General features: G+C 44.8%; 2 protein-coding genes across 6 annotated transcripts; one reads left to right on the plus strand and one right to left on the minus strand.

Moving 5' to 3' along the window:
* Positions 1-905: 905 nt before the first annotated feature.
* nts (neurotensin) lies at positions 906-4,757 on the minus strand. Of its 5 annotated transcripts, none has more exons than XM_035525618.1 (5): positions 4,427-4,757; positions 4,306-4,347; positions 3,174-3,235; positions 1,752-1,961; positions 906-1,472 (listed from the first exon to the last, which is right to left on the minus strand). In XM_035525618.1, the coding sequence occupies exons 1-5, from the start codon at positions 4,485-4,487 to the stop codon at positions 1,329-1,331; spliced, it is 519 nt and encodes a 172-aa protein (XP_035381511.1). In that variant the 5' UTR covers positions 4,488-4,757; the 3' UTR covers positions 906-1,328. The 5 variants fall into 5 exon arrangements, with proteins under 5 accessions (XP_035381511.1, XP_035381509.1, XP_026888683.1 ...); XM_035525616.1 differs by having other exon boundaries at positions 3,174-3,289; XM_027032882.2 differs by lacking the exon at positions 4,306-4,347.
* Positions 4,758-5,589: 832 nt separating this feature from the next.
* Positions 5,590-11,789, plus strand: rassf9 (Ras association domain family member 9). Its single transcript, XM_027032880.2, has 2 exons — positions 5,590-5,763; positions 9,670-11,789. Exons 1-2 carry the CDS (start codon positions 5,717-5,719, stop codon positions 10,958-10,960), a joined length of 1,338 nt encoding a protein of 445 aa, XP_026888681.2. The 5' UTR covers positions 5,590-5,716; the 3' UTR covers positions 10,961-11,789.
* Positions 11,790-18,311: the final 6,522 nt, after the last annotated feature.

Here is an 18,311-nt window from a genome sequence, read left to right on the forward strand (position 1 = left end):
CTGCACAGTGTGACAGATCACTGATTATATTGATATCCTATTATCATCAGAGTAAATAAACTCAATGATCCTAGTCTCATTCAGAAACTTTCTAATTACGGTACCGTAATATAATAAAGCACTATGAATCACGAATTAAGAGCTTAAATTAGGTTTTTCCTTAGTTAGTCATCAATAAATATTAGTTGTTGCTATACACTAGTAAACAGCTGCAAAGTCCTGATCAGGAATCACATCTGAACAGTTTGTGAAAAAGCATTAAATTTATGCACTGGGGAAAACTGTTATACTGTATTTGTTGATCGCATATATTCTATTCTCGTAATGCTCATACATTCCACTCATACAGAAAATTATGAGCATTGAGAACATGTGAAGATTTGTAGTGTGGACAGGGAAGGACTTAGTACTTGGTCTAGGCACCGTGGTCATCTAGTTGAAGTGATGTTTAAATGCATCACTAAAAGGCTCACACAAGCCACTCTCACACTACCTGCCACTGATCGCATGACATTATGAATCCACACAGTAGGGAATAACCCTAAATTGGTCACCTGTGCTAAATTAGCCGAGCAAGGTATTTTACCATATCCAAGTCCCAGCTGTCTCATTCCACATCTATTACTCTAATATTACTTATATTACTTCTACCGTCAGTAACGTAATATCTTTGTTGTTGTTGTTACATTTTCACATTGCAAAGATCTGCTAAAAGTTCCTCGAGGCTGCTGAGCTGTGTTGGAGCGACGTGCCACTCTGAGGGCTGCATGGGTAATGTGGGCATCGCTGAGGACTGTGGAGTCCAGATGTCACGCTCTCTGACTCCAGCTCATGTCATACTCCTGTGTGGGCCATGGAACAACAATCTTCTGGATAAGACCTCACCACTGAACATTTTTAACTTTATTATAAGCAGTAATCCATCCGTACGTGTTAAGTGAAGTACAAATCAGGCAAGTACGTTTTCAGTTCATTAGTAATATTTGATTTCACATCCAAGGGAGTTAGTCTAATTTAAACTAGTCTAATTTATCTAAGTAATGATGTGCATGTCGTGAATTGTTGAAAGACGTTTCATTGCATCAAAAGAAAAATCATATACATTGCGCGAATATAATAATCTTTAAAAGAAACATACAATATCTCCTTGCTGATTTTTACACGTCTTTCTCGCTTAGCAAAACACAGGGAGAGCAGACACACCACGGGAGTTACACAGTACTAAATCAAACCAAAATGAAAAACAAATGACTAAGATGGTACTACTGAGTAAAGCAGCACATATTAGCCAGAACGCAGGGTGTCTTTTATTTTGGTGAGTGTGGCGATCAGTAGAAGGAAGTTCGTTTCAGAATGTATGGCCTTCTGACTTTGTTGGTGTGCAGCTGCCTCTTCAGAATATAGGGAGATTTTCTTTTCAGTGGATTCTCGCTCTCCTCATCCACTTGGAGGTATTCTTCACCGTCCTGAAACTGAAAGAAGAGACAGGCGTGGCCTTGACAAGCACCGCTAAGGTGTTGCTCGCAGGTTACACACAGGTTGTGGACAGGTGTGTGAAAGTGTAACACAGCTAATACAGGCAGGCAGGGGCTGACTGCTTGAGAGGGATGTGTTCACGGCAGTGTGTGTGTGTGTGTGTGTGTGTGTGTGTGTGTGTGTATTAGCACTCAAGCACAGCAAAAATACCTACATCTGCCCTTCCATTTACCTCACCCAGTCCCATTCATTATTCTCTCTCTCTCTTCCCTTACCTCTCTGGGATGAAGTATTTTGCAGAGAGTCTGGAGGTCGTACAGCTGCTCCAGTGTTGGGGTAAGGACAGCATCGAGCCTCTGCTCAAATCCTGCCTGAATCTCCTCATCGGTCCTGTCCTGCCAAGGCTCAGTGACGCTCCCCAACATCCTGCACATGTTCAGCAAAGGCAGCTGCCACAAGGGGGCGCTATGTCTGCTCTGCTTTACCTACGAACACACAAAACCACCTTTCATATGCCATATCATAAAGCAAGACCAAAACCATTTTTAAAGCGACAGCATCGTTGTTTTCTTAGGCCAAGTAAACGCTTATTATTTTTTGACTAATGATCGTGTTTGATTAAACACATTTTCCCTGCGCAATTTTACGGCTTGAGTGACTTTGTTATTCACAGGAGCATCTTACGGCATTTAGCTGACGCTTTTATCCAACGCAACTTACAATCAAGACTGGAGGGTTAAGGGTCTTGCTCAGGGGCCCAGTAGTGACAACTGGGCAGTGGTGGGACTTGAACCAGCAACCTTCTGATTACTAGTCAAGTACTTTAACCACTGCCCGAGATCTTAACATCGTCTAATCCTGGGATTGGGGCTATACATCTAGTTTAGCGATGCTGAGTGTGTGGGGAAAAAACTTGTATAAACGTGATCTCAGGCTCAAGATAGAAATTAAAATGTACAATTAATTTGGTTTAAAAACCATAAAGTTCACAGCTAACTGCATCATTAGACGTGAAGACCACAACGTTTGTCTTTTACATTCTCCCACGGCACTTGGTGATGTGCTTTAGGCGGTCTAACAAATGTGATTGGTGAAACTGGTCGGGAAAAGCGGTTTTTAATGATAGCTCCTAAAGCTTTGCCTCTCCGTGATTTACAGCGCAGCGCTGGCCTGCTACTTTTACTGCCAACCATCAGCAATGGAGAACTGGAGGGGAAATTCCAGGAGCGAGCCCATAAATGCATTCACTCGGTAATGAGCCTCAAAGCCCAAGACGTCACTTTAGCGATGTATTATTTACTAACCCTTAGCAAAACACTCTGACAGTGTTTTCATTTAATAGCTAACAAATTATACTACAGTCTTTTAGGTAAACGGAAATTGCAAAAAAATTATAACTAGGTATATTCTGCTATAGTCTTTTAAATTCAGTAAATGTAAATGTATATTCTGTACAAATACATTAAACACTATCTAATTGAGCAGATTTAGAAGATTTTTCCCCCACATCAAACGATAGAAATCATGGCGGTTTAGTAGAAAGTGAGCCGATGTTTCATTCTGTCAAAGGACAAATCAATAGTGCTCAGCCCTCCTGCTGGGAGGCGCCCGCGGCCTCGGACCATCTCCACTGCCCGCACGAGGTGTCACGTTTAGACTTCATCTAGCTAAACCCAGCAGCTGCCAGGACGCGGTACCTCGGAAGCGAGGAGCCTGGCCAGAGTCTCCTCTTCCATCGCCACCGTCCGCCGATCGCCGTCTGCTGACGAATAAGAGCTGCAGAGTGATTCACGCGCGCAGCCCTTCTGATCGTCTGCAGAACACAGCACACGAGCCAAGCACAAAACCGCACGCCACGTGTGAGCCACACTAACGGCGAAGAAGAGGCACACACGTGTTGAGGGAACCTGCAGGTCGGATCCACATTGCTTGCAATAAAATCCTTCGGTCGCCACTATAGTGCAGATCAGCTTACTGTGCTCCCATTCCAGTTGGCTACATGCACCCAATACTCAGGAGCAATTTGTCTGAGTCTAAAACACGTTGATGCTTCGGCTTCATTTCCTTCACATTTAATTGCTTCTCAAACAGCAAGGCAAGTTTATTTGTGCAGCACATTACTTAAACAGAGATCCTTCAAAGAGTATACAGAACTTTGGGCAGAAGAGAAAAACATTCAAACGAAAAGAATGATTCCATTTCCATGAGACTGTTAGATCTGCAGGAGAAGAGATTTAGAGGTGCATAATTTCACGTAACTTTAACGTCCCCTTTTTAAACAGGTTTTACTCATTCTTTCTTCCCTTCATTCATTTCTTTCGTTTGTCATTTATTTTTTGGGACTGCATGGTTTTGCAGCCCTGGCAATAATGACTTACACCAGTGATTATATTTCATAACATAAATCAGTAGTATAATTGTCACTGTGGGTCATCGCTCTCTCACTCTCTCGTTCTCTCGTTCTCTCTCACCCTCTCGTTCTCTCTCACTCTCGTTCGCTCTCTGTTTATGCCAGTGCGTGTCAGTTAAAGTCTGGACATAAACTCAATATTATGAACCTCACTGATGACTAAAAACGTATGTACAGAAAATAATGGAATAAAAGATACATAAGGTGCATTTTCATGTTTTCATCTATATGTGTCGTTGAAATTATTAACATTAAAAAGTATAAATCAATGACAACTTGGTTTGTCCTGACTGAATTTACCAATGAATTATAATGCTTTAGTTCTGATTTGCTAATACTATCTTTCTGAATAAAGCCACTATGGCACTATGGCACATGCATTTCATATTTCTGAGTTTTCCTTGCTCTGACTTCATTACCTGTTGCATGACTTCGCTCCGTTAGAGCAGGGTGCTCAGCTCCTGAAGGGTAAAGATGAGGTAAGAGTGAAAACTAAAACCCCACACTCTCCCTGGGGTACACAGCCATTCACGAGCTTACCTGTGCATCGTCCGTTACAGATCAAAAACAGGATCACGACGGATGTCATCTGAACTTGCATCTTGCTGGCAGTCCCCCAGACTTTGCGCTGCACCTTTAGACCAGGCCCATAAGGTTAAAGGTCAAGATGAGAGAGAGTGAGAGAGAGAGAGAGAGAGAGAGAGAGAGAGAGAGAGAGAGAGAGAGAGAGAGATTCAGAGACAGCGAGGGAGAAGAATGAGGAAGGTGAAAGCAGACAGGTGAGAGGAAGAGACTGTGAAACTCTGTTGTGAGTGTCGTCCAGCCAGCTCTGCGCTCCTTGGTCTGTATCCAGCTGCAGGTCCTCGCTGCTTCCTTCTGGATCCAGCACATTGGTGGGCTCCATTCCCACAGTATATAAGAGCTGAAGTGATGTCACGGGAGCTGCTCCATCACTCACCCCCTCCCCCTCCCTCTCCGTTTAGCCCCCCTCCTGGCCTGGCATCATGACGATAGCAGATGACACCAGAGAGATGTTAGTCGGCCACGTCAGAACACAAGTAACACATTAAACGCCCCCCCCCCCACCCCCACCTCACTTCTACTTGTGGATTTGTCCTTTAAGGCACATTGACAAAACACTGCAATGAGTTATTCGCATAAACTCGTTTAAATTCGTTTAAATCTACTTGTTAAATAGAGAAAACATGCCATCCAATGAAATATAAGATCTAAAACAGAAAGAGATATTATTTATTCGGGTTTTTATTCTCATCTTTTAGACGATCTGTGTTTCGTGGGGTAAGATGTGATAATGTAATGCTTTTAGTTTCCTTTCTTGATAGCTACACTCCTTTGAAAACGTGACCTACTTCGCGTAAGAGCGAAACCAGCCGGTCACGTGAAGCTGACCTCCAGCATGGCGTGCTCCAGTTATGCATAGCCTTTCGGTATCTGTCTGGACATGGGGTGCGTTTTAGTGGCTGGAAACATTTATACTTGCGTCTGTCTGAGGCTAATATGAGAATGTAAGATCTTGTTTGTTCTTTGCATCATTTAGTTGTGTAAACCTCTCAGTTACAGCACGCAGACCTGCAGAGCCTTAGCGCGCGGGCTCCAGGATGTCCCCTCCCTGTTCCGTGGGACGGGCCTATAGACAAGGCACCTCTCACCGCTCTGCTGGGGGAAACTTGGGCAACTTTTCCTGCTGCACACACCCTTTGTAACACACTGCGCCTTTTTTTCCTAAGGAAGACATCTGCGCGCGTCTGTCCGCTTTTCCTTAAACATGGATCGGAACTGATACTGTCACGCGGACGTTTTCCACTTACGATGGCCCCGCTTGGACGAAACTTTCTCAAGGCGCGATTGAAAAACAGGTAGCCCATTTCCCCCCACTGTTCTAATTTTAAGCGCTTTTCGCAGCCTGTATAAAAAGGAAACATAGCGTGCAGTCGGAATGTTTCTTACTGCATCGTTTCTGCCTGGTTTGAAGTTATGGAAGGAACCCACGCGCACAAAAGACATTCCTTCGCTCTTGTAATTAGATCACCTGTATTCAGTACAGTGTTGTTCAGCTTATATGGTCGCCCAGGGTCGAGTTACCTAACAGGGATGTGTGTGTGAGAGAGAGTTTTGCCTACCAAAATGAATTTTTAAAATATGTAATAAGCAGATCTCAGCCTTAGATATTACAGGGAATATTGTCTTACAGAGTGTTAACATTGCTTTTAGGCCAAGCTAGTTTCGAGATATCTGTTGTTTTTATCTCTTGGGGGGCGGGGGAGACCCAATATTCTGGATTCTTGTGCTGAGGGATGTTGTCATCGGCACCCAGATAATTGCCTTTGCAATTTTCTTTAAGTGGCTTAACTTTTGATGTGCAAGTGGCTACAGGTGGAATTGTTTGCTTTCCGATTACGAATAACACTCCTTTGTAAGAGGCGCAAGATACGTGCTAACAGTGCTCTGAGCACTACCTGTTTTATCTTAATTAAACCTCAATGGCCAGAAATCATCAGGCAAAGTTGTTTACAGTACTTTCCGATGAAAATGTCTTTACTTATTGCAAGTAAGACACCATATGTATGCATGAGAGTTCACATGTATTCACTCCTGACTGGTTTAAATTGTCATTTAAAAAAGCTTAATTTGCATAAGCATTGTATCATTTCTTCTGGAAGAGAGATTGTCTCAACTACCTTGTCGACTAGATGTTCTAGCCCTCCTGCAGGCCACTGAGAGACCCGGTGCTGGGCTGTGTTTTTACATTACAGTGTGACTGGCTTTACAGGCTCCCAGACTGTAATTATCTATAGTGTTCCAACGTGAAGGAGATCACAGGAACCTTAGCTCCTGTGGGCCGCCCTTTCATGTGCTGCGTGGAGCTCAGTAGCTGCTTGATGGACCGTTTTGTTCGTCTCTGTATGTGCTGTGGAACTGCTTCTGTTCTAAAAAACCTGTGGGAAAAACGCTGGCCTTCGCCTGAGTTTGGAAACCACTGCTGCGGCACACAGGGTTATTACACATACACCTCTTCGGCCGTCAGTGGGTTAGTCATATGTGCCGGTGTGATTCAGAGGTTATTTTACAAATGGCATGTCACGTTGTTATGATGTTATGACACTCCATCATAACAATTACATGATGCATAGTATCTGACAGTTAAATGAGTTTGTTTTATAAGCCTATTAAAAAAGTGCCCACCATCAGAGCACTGATGGATGTGTTGGTTGTCCTGGTCTCTATTTCCTGCTGAAAAGCCTGTCTCCCTTCAGAGGAAAGACAGCTTTGTTTTGACTTCCCAAGGGTGCAGATCTGGCAGAGAAGTCTCAGCAGCCGTCAACAAGCCATGATGTTTATTCCTCCTCATCTCTCATCCTGGAAAGATAAGAGTCAGGAAACGCAAGAAAATTGTTTTGTGTTGATGTCGCTATAGTCAAAATCATCACGGAGTTCATACAGTCAGTCGAGGTCGAGCACAAATAGTCGTGTTTAATGCACTGAGCTATTATTAGGGAATTAGGGAATATTACATTTTCTCATGAATTATTTGTGAATATTGTTGAGCAAGGGCGAATGTTTTTGTTTGAATATGTAGTCTTTCACCTTCAATCTGCATTTAATCTGTATTAAGATGTATATTTTAAACATCACGAGAAATGGGAATGAGTTTCTCTCTGGATCACTGCTTCTCCGTTTGCATGCTCCCACTATTCCAGAATATTCCACACTGTTCCCCACTATTCTTCATTATTCCATAAAACATGTCACTATTCCTCTTTACTGGTTCAGTGTGACATTTGCAGTCCCTTAAAGTGCATGTATGCCAAGCCCACAGAATAATCTTGGATATTACTGACATTCCTCTGTGTTTTTTAATAAGTGGTATAATCAAGAAGATTTGGACATAAGGCACACGGGTCTGGAGGTGTAGTAGCTCTGAGCTAAACTAAATCCCTCATTACTCTGTAAAAGGTCTTTCTGGGCACAGCACTGGTCTGGAGGAGGGCGTAAGTGTTCTGCACGAATGGTCCCTGGCCTGCCTGCAGAGGGAGAAGGGTAGACCATACTCACTTCACCTTCACCCAGTCCAGTGCTACCCCACTGCTGGGCGCTGTGGCCGTGAGTATGTGTTCTCACCAGTGGATCGGAGACTGCGACTGTACAGTGACACACTTCGAGGCTGCTGGCACTACTGGCCAGCTATGGCCGTCTGCTTCCCATGCAAACGTCAACACAACAGTTTTCCAGATAGCCGCATTCCTGCGCATCATTTCGTTTTGATACTATGACGTAATTCAGATGTTTCCATTTGCTTCGCGGTGCCGAAACTCAGTGGCAGGAAGTGTGCGGAAGGAAGCTGTTTCTGGTGTCCCCTGACTTTCCCACAAGGCAAACAGGTGCTTCCATCCCCCCTCGGTTAATTTCCTGTACAGATGCAGAGCTTCAAAAACAAAACAGCGTTTTAGAAGAACAATATAGAATTCCCAGCAGATCAGGTTTAGTGTTTTAACTTTGTGGAATGGTGCAACGCCAGTGGCCTTGCAGGGGCTATTCAGGTCTTATTCTCACTGGGCAGCCCATACAGTCAGGTTAACTCCAAGATGGAGACTCGCAGATTGTGTGTGTGTGTGTGTGTGTGTGTGTGTGTGTGCGTTACTACTGCTGTGGGATTTCTTGCCCCCACCACACACTCAAGCAAATGAGAGCATTTTGCCAACTTTACCACATGTGCCTTACTACAGATATCTAGGAAGTGGTAGCAGTTCACACAGTTGATCATAATGCAAGCAGCCCTGACATATTCTGTTTAAGAGCGGAACACTAAGAGCATGTTACCTCAGCACCTCATCAGCTCTGTTACAGAAACCTGCATAAGCATACTGACAGTGATGACATAGTGCTGTAGCTAGTGTAGGATCTGTAACTTTTCTATCTTCCCGGTGACTGTGTTGGAAGAATCAGAGCAGTCATTTTACCTCTTTTACTGCCTGCTTGCATTTCACATTAAACCAGCACTCAGCACTAGGCGATACACTGCGATGCCATAGGCAGCCCCTCTGTGTACAGTGATAAGTTGTTTGCTGTGTGCATAACTCAGGCATTTACTTGACGCAGTTGAACTCTGAGGGTCTTCTAACCATTAACTGACAACTTGAGATGTTGCGTACTTATTGCATTCCACTGCGTTTCTTCATCAAGGGCTCACACAATGTACGACTTGTGTGGTTTCTGTGCCCCGTGGAACCTAAGACACCATTGTGCTGGACTGTAACTCTCAGCAGGTCAACAAACAATTGCACAGGAAGAGTTTTCAAATGAAGGGAGGGAGTGTGGACACTAACATCACCTACCTGCTCATGTTCATGTGGGTGAAATCACACTAAGCTTAGATTTTAAGATCACACTATACAGTACATTTTTTATTACAAACCTTAGATCAGTTGTGTGCAAATAATATTAATATTGACTTGTTTCTACTACTAAAAGGAACTTGACTTGGTTCAGTGATGAATGTTTGTAAGGTGCAAACTAGATTCTTACCACATAAATGTATTTATGTTACTTTATTTATTCCTTTATTTGTTTGTTTTCTTATTAATCAGTTTTGTTTACACTATGTAATTCATAACACATACCCCTCATGGTGCAAAAGCACTTGAAGAAAACTAAGTGATGCAAAAATAAAAGAAAATGATCTTTTGTCAAAAGACTTGACTAGCAAGTCTGGTTCATTACAAGAAGCCCATATTCCAGACCTGACGTCTGTCTTCCTGTTCCAGGTCTAAGGATGCAGAGGAGACCCCTGGGAAGGAAATCCAGGTTCTTGTATTCCAGGAAGAGAAGGTTGTCTGTGGCGTCACCAAGCACACAACTTGTGCTGATGTGGTTCAGGCTCTGCTGGAAGATCATAAGAACATACCAGAGAGTAAGAGGACCCTACATGGGGAAGCCAAGGAGTTCTGCCTCCTGGAGCGCTGGAAGGGCTTTGAGAGGGCTCTACCCCCTCTCACCCGTATCCTCCGACTATGGAACGCATGGGGTGACGAGAGGCCCTTTATTCGCTTCGTCTTGGTGAAGGCCAGCAAGTTCATGCCCTCCTCCACGGGAGCAAAGAGGACGCTGAAGTCCCGGGTGGTGAAGTCGAAGCGATGGGAGCAAGGCCCCGCCCACTGCTCCAAGACCCTTGCTGTCGAGCGTCAGAAGAAGATGGTGAAGAAGGCTTTCCGCAAACTGGAGAAGATGCAGAAAGGAGGAACGTCTGAGGGCTCGGAGGAGATTGACAGGATGGTGCGGCTGATCATCTCACAGGACCACACCATCCGGCAGCAGATCTACCACATGAGGGAACTGGATCTGGAGCTTGAGCATATGGAGCAGCAGTTTAGGGAGAACCCCGACCCGTGCTCCAGCACAGCCAAGAGCTCCAGCAGCCTCCTGCTCTCCACGTCTGTGTCCCAGGGTGAGGAGCAGCTGCAGGAGTACCTGTATGCCAGCAGTGGCATCACACAGCTGGAGCTGCAGGTGCGCAGGCATCAGGAACTCATCGATGAGCTGTCTAGAGACATTGACCTGGAGCTGAAAAGAAACTCCTGGACCCCGGACTCCGGGGAGCTAGAGGGTGCGGCGGCTGCAGGTCTCACCTTGGATCTGGAATCCACGTCTTCCTTGTCTTCCGTGGATGCTTCGGGGATGGAGGGCTTGCGCAGTGAGCTGGATCTGAGCATGAGAACAGGGTTATTGCTGTACGCCCAAAGCCAGGACCTGGAGCGAGAGCTGCAGTGGAACAACACTTTAATGCAGTCCAGGAACCAGGAGTACCAGCACCTCATGGCCCAGCTGGGTTCCCTGCAGCTTGGGGACTGCCCTGAGCCAGCCAGCCCTACAAATCTCTCCCTGAAGAACTCAACGAGGGTAGGTGTGTCCCAGCAGGCAACAGGGAAGCTCAGGCAGAACCTGTCCCCTACTGATGTCACAGACACAGACTCAGACACTGGCATTAGCTCCACTCACAGTCAGGATTCGCTGTCCCCCTGTGTGGACAGACAACTCCCCCTGGACAGTGATGTCTAAACTGTCTAAAAACTTGTGCGTTTAGGCAGCTTGGTGAACTAAATTCCTAAATTCATTTGTCATGCCTTGGATTTTGAGCTACCAGCTAAGAAGAACTTCACTTCTCAACAGCACTTCTCTGACTTCTCTGCTAAGATATTAGCGCAGGACTGTGATGCAGTGTGCATTATGAAGCAGTAAAAGAAATTAACATTATTTCATGTATTCTTGTGAACTGCTACTTTGTCATCCAGTGATAGCTACAGGATCAAACGTTCCCATGTAACTGCAATCTGCTACCGATGCTGTAAATATGTTTTACTGCAGTACACTTAAGCTATTATCCCCAACCCTCCCAAATTAGACTCAGTATGACAAGAATGAATCAACATGCTATACAAATCTCTCGTTTGTTCATTCATTATTTTGAACATGGAGCTGCTGGATTGTAAGGTCGGTTTTCTTAGACGGTTTGATCTCCATATTCAGCACAATATTCATGCGAATCTCTTGAACATTATTAATTTTATCACTCATTACCATTTCACATTGAATCCAAGTACTTAAGGCCATGGTGATACCGATAAAATGTGCTTATCAAATGAAAGTTTGTTTTATATTAAAACATACAACAGGACAATTATAGACCTGATAAATGCTTTTTACATATGTAGCATTTCCATATTGTGTAGCCAACTTGATAAGCTATGATGTGACACATAGATAATGTGGTGAAATCTATGTGATTATTGATACCTTAAAAAAAATATATTGTATTTATTACATGCTAACGTTTTATTTAAAATGACCTGCTATGACACTGTATGAGACCTTGTACATTAAAAATCTATACTCGCATACGTAAGTTAAATTTATGTACCCGTAAAATTTCCATTCATACATAATGGACTTTTTTTGTTTGCAAACGGACAGCACGCACACCCACGGCGTCTCGCGCTTAGTCCCCGCAGGCCTGAATTGATGCAGCCTGCCTTGGGCACGAGGAGCAACTAAAGAGACGTAGGAGCTCTTTCGCACAAAGCAATCGCCCCCGATCCCACGCCGCGCGGCCGCAGGGCTATTCGGTTAACATGCATGACTGTAGGCATGCTGGAAAGTGCCGTTTTTCTGATGCAAATCGTACATTGTGATTGCGCGATAATCACAGCGGCGTAAGAGGCTAGCGAATATTAATGCGCGCCCTGTTCGTTGGGAGGGTTTTGATTCTGGGGGTCGCGCTGTGATAATTGCGCTAATTGACGCCCCGCTGCACGCCAAACAACAGCGCTCTCCGGTTACCCCCGCGCGCTGAGACGCCACAGGGCCAGCGCGAGCGAGGGCTCATCGTGCCGCGATTACCGCGGCGACGTGTTTACCTCAGCTGCGCATTGAAGAGGAACGGAGGCCTGCCGGTACCTAGTCATGTTGCAAAATGGTCGTAATTACCTTGCTGAAAATGGCAATTACGGCCTCTTTTTTATTCTTCTCTGCTGATGTGGTGGCTTCTCTTGCGCTAACAATTACATGGGCTGACTCGCATAAACAGTCATTTCAGATGCCGTAGCTGACTGGACATGGCGGCACATTTTCAGGCAGGTGTGAGCAAAACGAACGAAGAGAGGCGCAAAACATTGTGTCCGCGTTTGCCAAAACGCGTGCAATGACAAATCTGCGCAATGTGCAAGTATTCGTGATAAACGCTTTCGCTCGCGACTTTAGTCGTGTCCACCTCCGGATAAACTTCACACAGACTGGTTACCTAGACGTCTGGCGTAGTTCAGCTGAGGTGACGCTAGACGAGGATCCGCCGAGCAAGGAAAAGGAGTCACGCGGGCAGAGATCCGCGCGCTGCAACAGCGGAGCTGTGCCATCCTGCAGTGCTGCGCCCGTGCGCATGATGCTTTGAAGCCTGCACAACAGGACCCACCCAGACATCAGTCCGTTACCTTTGGCGTGTCTGCTTCTGAACACTAAACACAAACAAAAGGTTTAGCGAATCATTCCATCTGGTGACTTGAACGGTAGAGATCAGCCAATTAGAGTAAAGCAAATTAATTTTGCACGGGTCTACTTCAGAGTGCACGCATAACACATTTCCCTTGTCGTTCAAAAGCAGTTCATTGCATATGCATGAGGTGTGAACACTACCGGCTCTGAATACCACAAAAGCAATTCATTTAACAGCAACTCAATTTTCTTTTGTTTGAACTTTATGAGAAGGTGTTCCGAGTTATAATTAGCTTTTAATAGTCATTGTGAGCGGTCATGTTTTAGCAATGGAGGTCATGTTGTGCTACAACTGCTCCCCTTATGACCAAATGATGATGTCTCAACCATAATGGTTAGAAAACAATTTCAGCTCCTTTCGAATCAAACGAAATCATCATTCCTGACTGTTTCACAATCGGTGAATATGCAATATTCTTGACTTTAACTTTCTCAACTTTAATATACAGTGATAGAACCCTTAGAGGGATAAATATATTTTAAATGGTAACTCACATGTTTAAGTGAATGTGTGGTGTCTGTGTTGTATGAAGGAAATCTAAGTCAGTTTCCTTTTCACACTCGTGACCCTGGACAAATTAAAGAAGCATATCCAAGCATGTTGGATTCACTGGGAGACACAAGGCATGGGGGCATTATGATGTGGGTGTGTCATCTGTGTAAGTATGTCAGGTATGCAAGTGTGGTCATGTGTGTGTTTTGTGCGTATAAGTGTGTTGTGTGTAATTGTGTCATATGTGTGTGTTTGTGTGTAAGTCTGTTCATGTGTGTATGTCATATCCCATGTGTGTTCATGTGTATATGTGTGTTGAGCATAAGTGTGTTGTGTGTAAGTCTGTCATGGGTATGTTCATGTGTGTTAAATGTGTTGGTGTCTAATCACGTGTGCATCTCGTGTCATGTGTAGGTTTGTTGTGTTCAGGTGTGTAAGTGTATTCATGTGTATATGTTGTGTCATGAGTTCTGTCGTGTGTGTGTTCATGTGTGTAAGTGTGTTTGTGTGTGTCTGTTCGTGTGTATGTCGTTGTCGTGTGTAAGTGTGTTGTGTGTTCATATGTTCAATAAAATATGTTGTTTAAGTAATACTTGTGTCTAATTTTGTTCACTGCGTGCGGTGTAATACATAAGTGTGTAGAAACTTCAGCGTGAAAACTTTTGTGGCTGAGATGTTACTGTCACGTGCTCCTCTGAGGTCAAGTTATTTCATATCCTGAATTCTGCAGGAGTCATAAGAGCAGAAGGGGGGGGGGGGGTGCTACAAAACACTTGCTATTGAAGACATTTAATGACTTGCGTGCGTCTTGATGCCATTTTCTACAACGTGACTATCTCTGAATCAGAAACTCAAGCCAACAAAGGTTGTTCTCCCCCTCACATAGAAGATAAAGAAGCTTCATCCTCAGCACATTGGATGCATATTACATACAAGTTACTCCCCACGGGTTGCTCTTACCATATTCCCCCAAATCCAGCTCTTCACCAGCTCTTCACCAGCTCTTCTTTTGTTCTGAAAGTGTTTCCTCCTATTCCTGTTTAAAACCAGACAGACAGACCTGTCCTCATTTCCAGAGCAACAGCCGAATAAATGAACACAAATCCGACAGCAGTGTGGATACAAGGATGTCAGACAGCAGGAAGACAAGGCCCCTGAAGTAGTGATGGTGTTCTTCATGTTTACATCTGGAGGGTTGAAGAATCCTGGAGAAGTCGAGCCTTAACCGGATGTCATTCATGGGCTCATTTCTCTGTTGACAAAATCTTTTCTCTGTGTGCTTCAGTTGTGCTAAAGAGTCTACTTCTGTCCATTCTGTTTAGTTTCACACGGGTACAGTGTGGCCTTTGATATTTTAAATACATCACCCAACGTTTCTTTTGACAAAGACGTCGTGTTACTGTTCCCTTCTCTCCAGCGTCAGGAGAACATCAACGTACCTCCTGCGTTGTCTAAGTTTATGTCTCCGTATAACATGATGTGTTCTTTTAGTGCTTTCTTCATGTCCTGTAGGTGTCAGCCTCCCCGCAAAACAGCTCAAGTCCAGAATCTTGCAAGTGTCTGTCAAATGTCTTCTCGCCTTCGACATCCCAACTCCCAGCTGGTACAGGGAACACGAAGCTCAGATGTGTGCTACCCCTGTGTTCCCCACAGCTCCCTTCCTTAAGACCACAATAAGCCAGAGTCCAAGCACTCTGTCTTTAATAAATGTATCTGCACTCGCTTCCAGAGCAAAAACTCTTGCAGAAGTCATTGACAGTGGGCCTGCACAGACACACACACACACACATACTTGTGGTTCTTTCTTTTATTTGTGTCCACGTGCACCTCTTGGGTGGTGGAGCATCCATATCTGGTCTTCTCCCGTTGTGATATGGGATCTACGGCACCTCCCCACCTCACAAGCAGCTTTTATGTCTAGTCTTTCCCTGTTTCCATGTTCCAACTTTAGTAGGCACTTATTATCACTGTTAGCTCTGTTCCCTCTGCCACAGGTGTTCCTTTAGGCTCAAAGCCTTTCATTACAGGCAAGCCAACCTGCAGAGCGGGGGGGGGGGGGGGGGGTAGAGACAGAGAGAGACACCAGGAGAGAGGGGGAGGCAGAGTGAGGGAGAGAGAGAGAGAGAGAGAGACTGTGAGAATGTGAGAGATCGTATTCCAGGGTAAATCAGAGTGCATCAGCCCGGTGTGAGTTTCAAAGGTGGTGAGAGGAGACCCCCCCTTCTCTTCCACCAACTTTTGTGCCCATGTAGGACATGTCACATAGGCCGTGTCCTCCATGAATCCTCCTGATTAGCTCCTCCCGCGAACACCTCCATCGGCCCTTTAGGCTCTGCGTCTCCGAGCCACCCCTGTCCTGCCAGTCTCCGAGTCCCTGGTGTCTCCAGCCGTCTGCTTGCATCTGCACAGGTGATCTCTGACTGCCAACCACTCCGTATGCTTTGAAACTGGAGCTAATCAGACTGAATTGGCAAACCTGTCTTATTTCTGCAGATCCCTGTTGGAAGGAGACAGTGCTGATAAAAATGCAGAATAATGTTAGCATAATTTTTGGTAGACAGAAATAATCACATCTCATACATATGTATCCCAGGTCCAATTTTAAAGGAATTTTGACGATATAATGTGGTAAGGCACAGATGCTGCTCTCAGACTTAAACATATGCCTCAACATTCAGTGTGGGGGATCATTTACTGCCCTGGCAAGATTTGAGCACAAACACAGTTCTAAACAACTAAGTTTTTCTGTTTTTACTTTCTTGTATGCTTCTATTTTTCTTTCACCAATTTTATAACCTGTGTTGGAAACTCAGCAATGACTAATCAGGGGATGTTTATTTGTGTTCATGGAGAAATTTTAGATAAGTTTTTTTCTTAGCCAGAAAGAAGGGTAGTTGGAGAGAGACAGGTAGTGAGAGAGACAGGTAGTGAGAGAGACAGGTAGTTGGAGAGAGACAGGTAGTGAGAGAGACAGGTAGTGAGAGAGACAGGTAGTTGGAGAGAGACAGGTAGTGAGAGAGACAGGTAGTTGGAGAGAGACAGGTAGTGAGAGAGACAGGTAGTTGGAGAGAGACAGGTAGTGAGAGAGACAGGTAGTTGGAGAGAGACAGGTAGTGAGAGAGACAGGTAGTGAGAGAGACAGGTAGTTGGAGAGAGACAGGTAGTGAGAGAGACAGGTAGTGAGAGAGACAGGTAGTTGGAGAGAGACAGGTAGTGAGAGAGACAGGTAGTTGGAGAGAGACAGGTAGTGAGAGAGACAGGTAGTGAGAGAGACAGGTAGTTGGAGAGAGACAGGTAGTGAGAGAGACAGGTAGTGAGAGAGACTGGAGGAGGTGAGAGAGGAGTTGAGGGAGGGTGGCTGAGTGCTGGGAGACCCTCAGGCCAAATCACGTCATCACTTCCTGACCCTGGTGCCTGCTTGGAGGTCCAGTGCGCAGAAAACGGTCTCAGAGACGTTCAGAAAAATGACAGAAGTCCGAACATAAAATAGGAACTACAACAAAATAAACAAATCTGAGAGACGCATACGAATTCCTTCCGCTGATTTTGCCACATTAAAAGCACCGGCGAGGAAAACGAAACGGTTGCTTTATGATTACAGTCTCACAACCTCACGATCAAAACGCTGCAGTCTTCGCATGTGGGGCACGCTTCACTGAGCGTTGTCTGACCCAGGCCTCTGTGTCTGCGCTCGTACAGAAACTCCATTCACGGTGAAGACCCCCGGCCATGGGGTTTGAAGTGCAAAGCGTTGAGGACCCGTCCTGGCCGTGTTAGATTGTGCATGGGAGACCCTTTGATCACCCACGCACCCCCTCCTGCCAGACCTCTCTGGCGTCCTGTTCAACATGGTGGCAGCGACACTAATCTCAACGCAGTCTCACCAGCGTCGGGTCTCCTTTGAAGACCCCAGCCTGTTTGGGAGATTAAGCTGATTTCATGTTCATTTCCTGAGAGCCTTTCTCCCACCCCTACCCTGCTTCCACACCTGGTGCTTCACAAATCACCATGGCAGCCAACTATTTGCCCTGTTTTGTAGTCCATGCATTTGATGAACATATATATATATATATATATATATATATATATATATATGCCCGCATGCGCATGTGCATGTGTGTGTGTAAAGATATTAAAAAATTAAAAAATAACAAATAGTACATATGACACAGATTATTGTAATGGTGACATTCCTGATAATCAAGCCTGTTAATGCTGTTTATGCCAGTGTGCCATTAGGCTGATCATTCTGGCATCTTGGGACCTTTTTTCCTGCAGTTTTTGGGGTTTGCTGTGAGCAGGAGTGGTTTCCTCTGGACAGCACGGTGAACCACTCCTGTTGGAGTCTCTGATGTGGAGATTTAGTTGGATAGGAGCAGACGTGGGTAAAGTGATGTTTTCATTCCACACAAATAGCCCAGAACTGAAATTTGCAGGACAAAGTGAATTACATGAGACAACAGAGACTCATTTACATTAAAGTTGCTAAAATTGATTTTGGTTTGGCTAAACTTTACATGCTGGCATTTATCACTAAAATAGACACGCTGAGGAAAAAGAAAGTCTCTGTGACAGCACTGGGCTCTGCAATCAGAAATTGCTCATGTTCAACACAGTTTGGCCAGAAATAATCGATCAGGGAACTTCTCCACAAAGATCTCGTCCTCTATAGCTGCCAGTTAATGAGTTTTGTATAGGCAGCACATAGAAGAGTAGGCTGAGGGAGACAGAGGTTGAGCAAAGGGCGTGACACTGAAGGCCATAGTGTGGCAGAAGTTAGCAAGAACTGAGAACATCGCTTACAGCACCTTTAACGGTGTGACCTGGAGTGGTTTTATTATGAGGAAAGCATCAAGCAATTACAAAGAAGTT

The sequence above is a fragment of the Electrophorus electricus genome, chromosome 4 (genome assembly GCF_013358815.1).
Source record: "Electrophorus electricus isolate fEleEle1 chromosome 4, fEleEle1.pri, whole genome shotgun sequence".
Taxonomy (NCBI): domain Eukaryota; kingdom Metazoa; phylum Chordata; class Actinopteri; order Gymnotiformes; family Gymnotidae; genus Electrophorus; species Electrophorus electricus.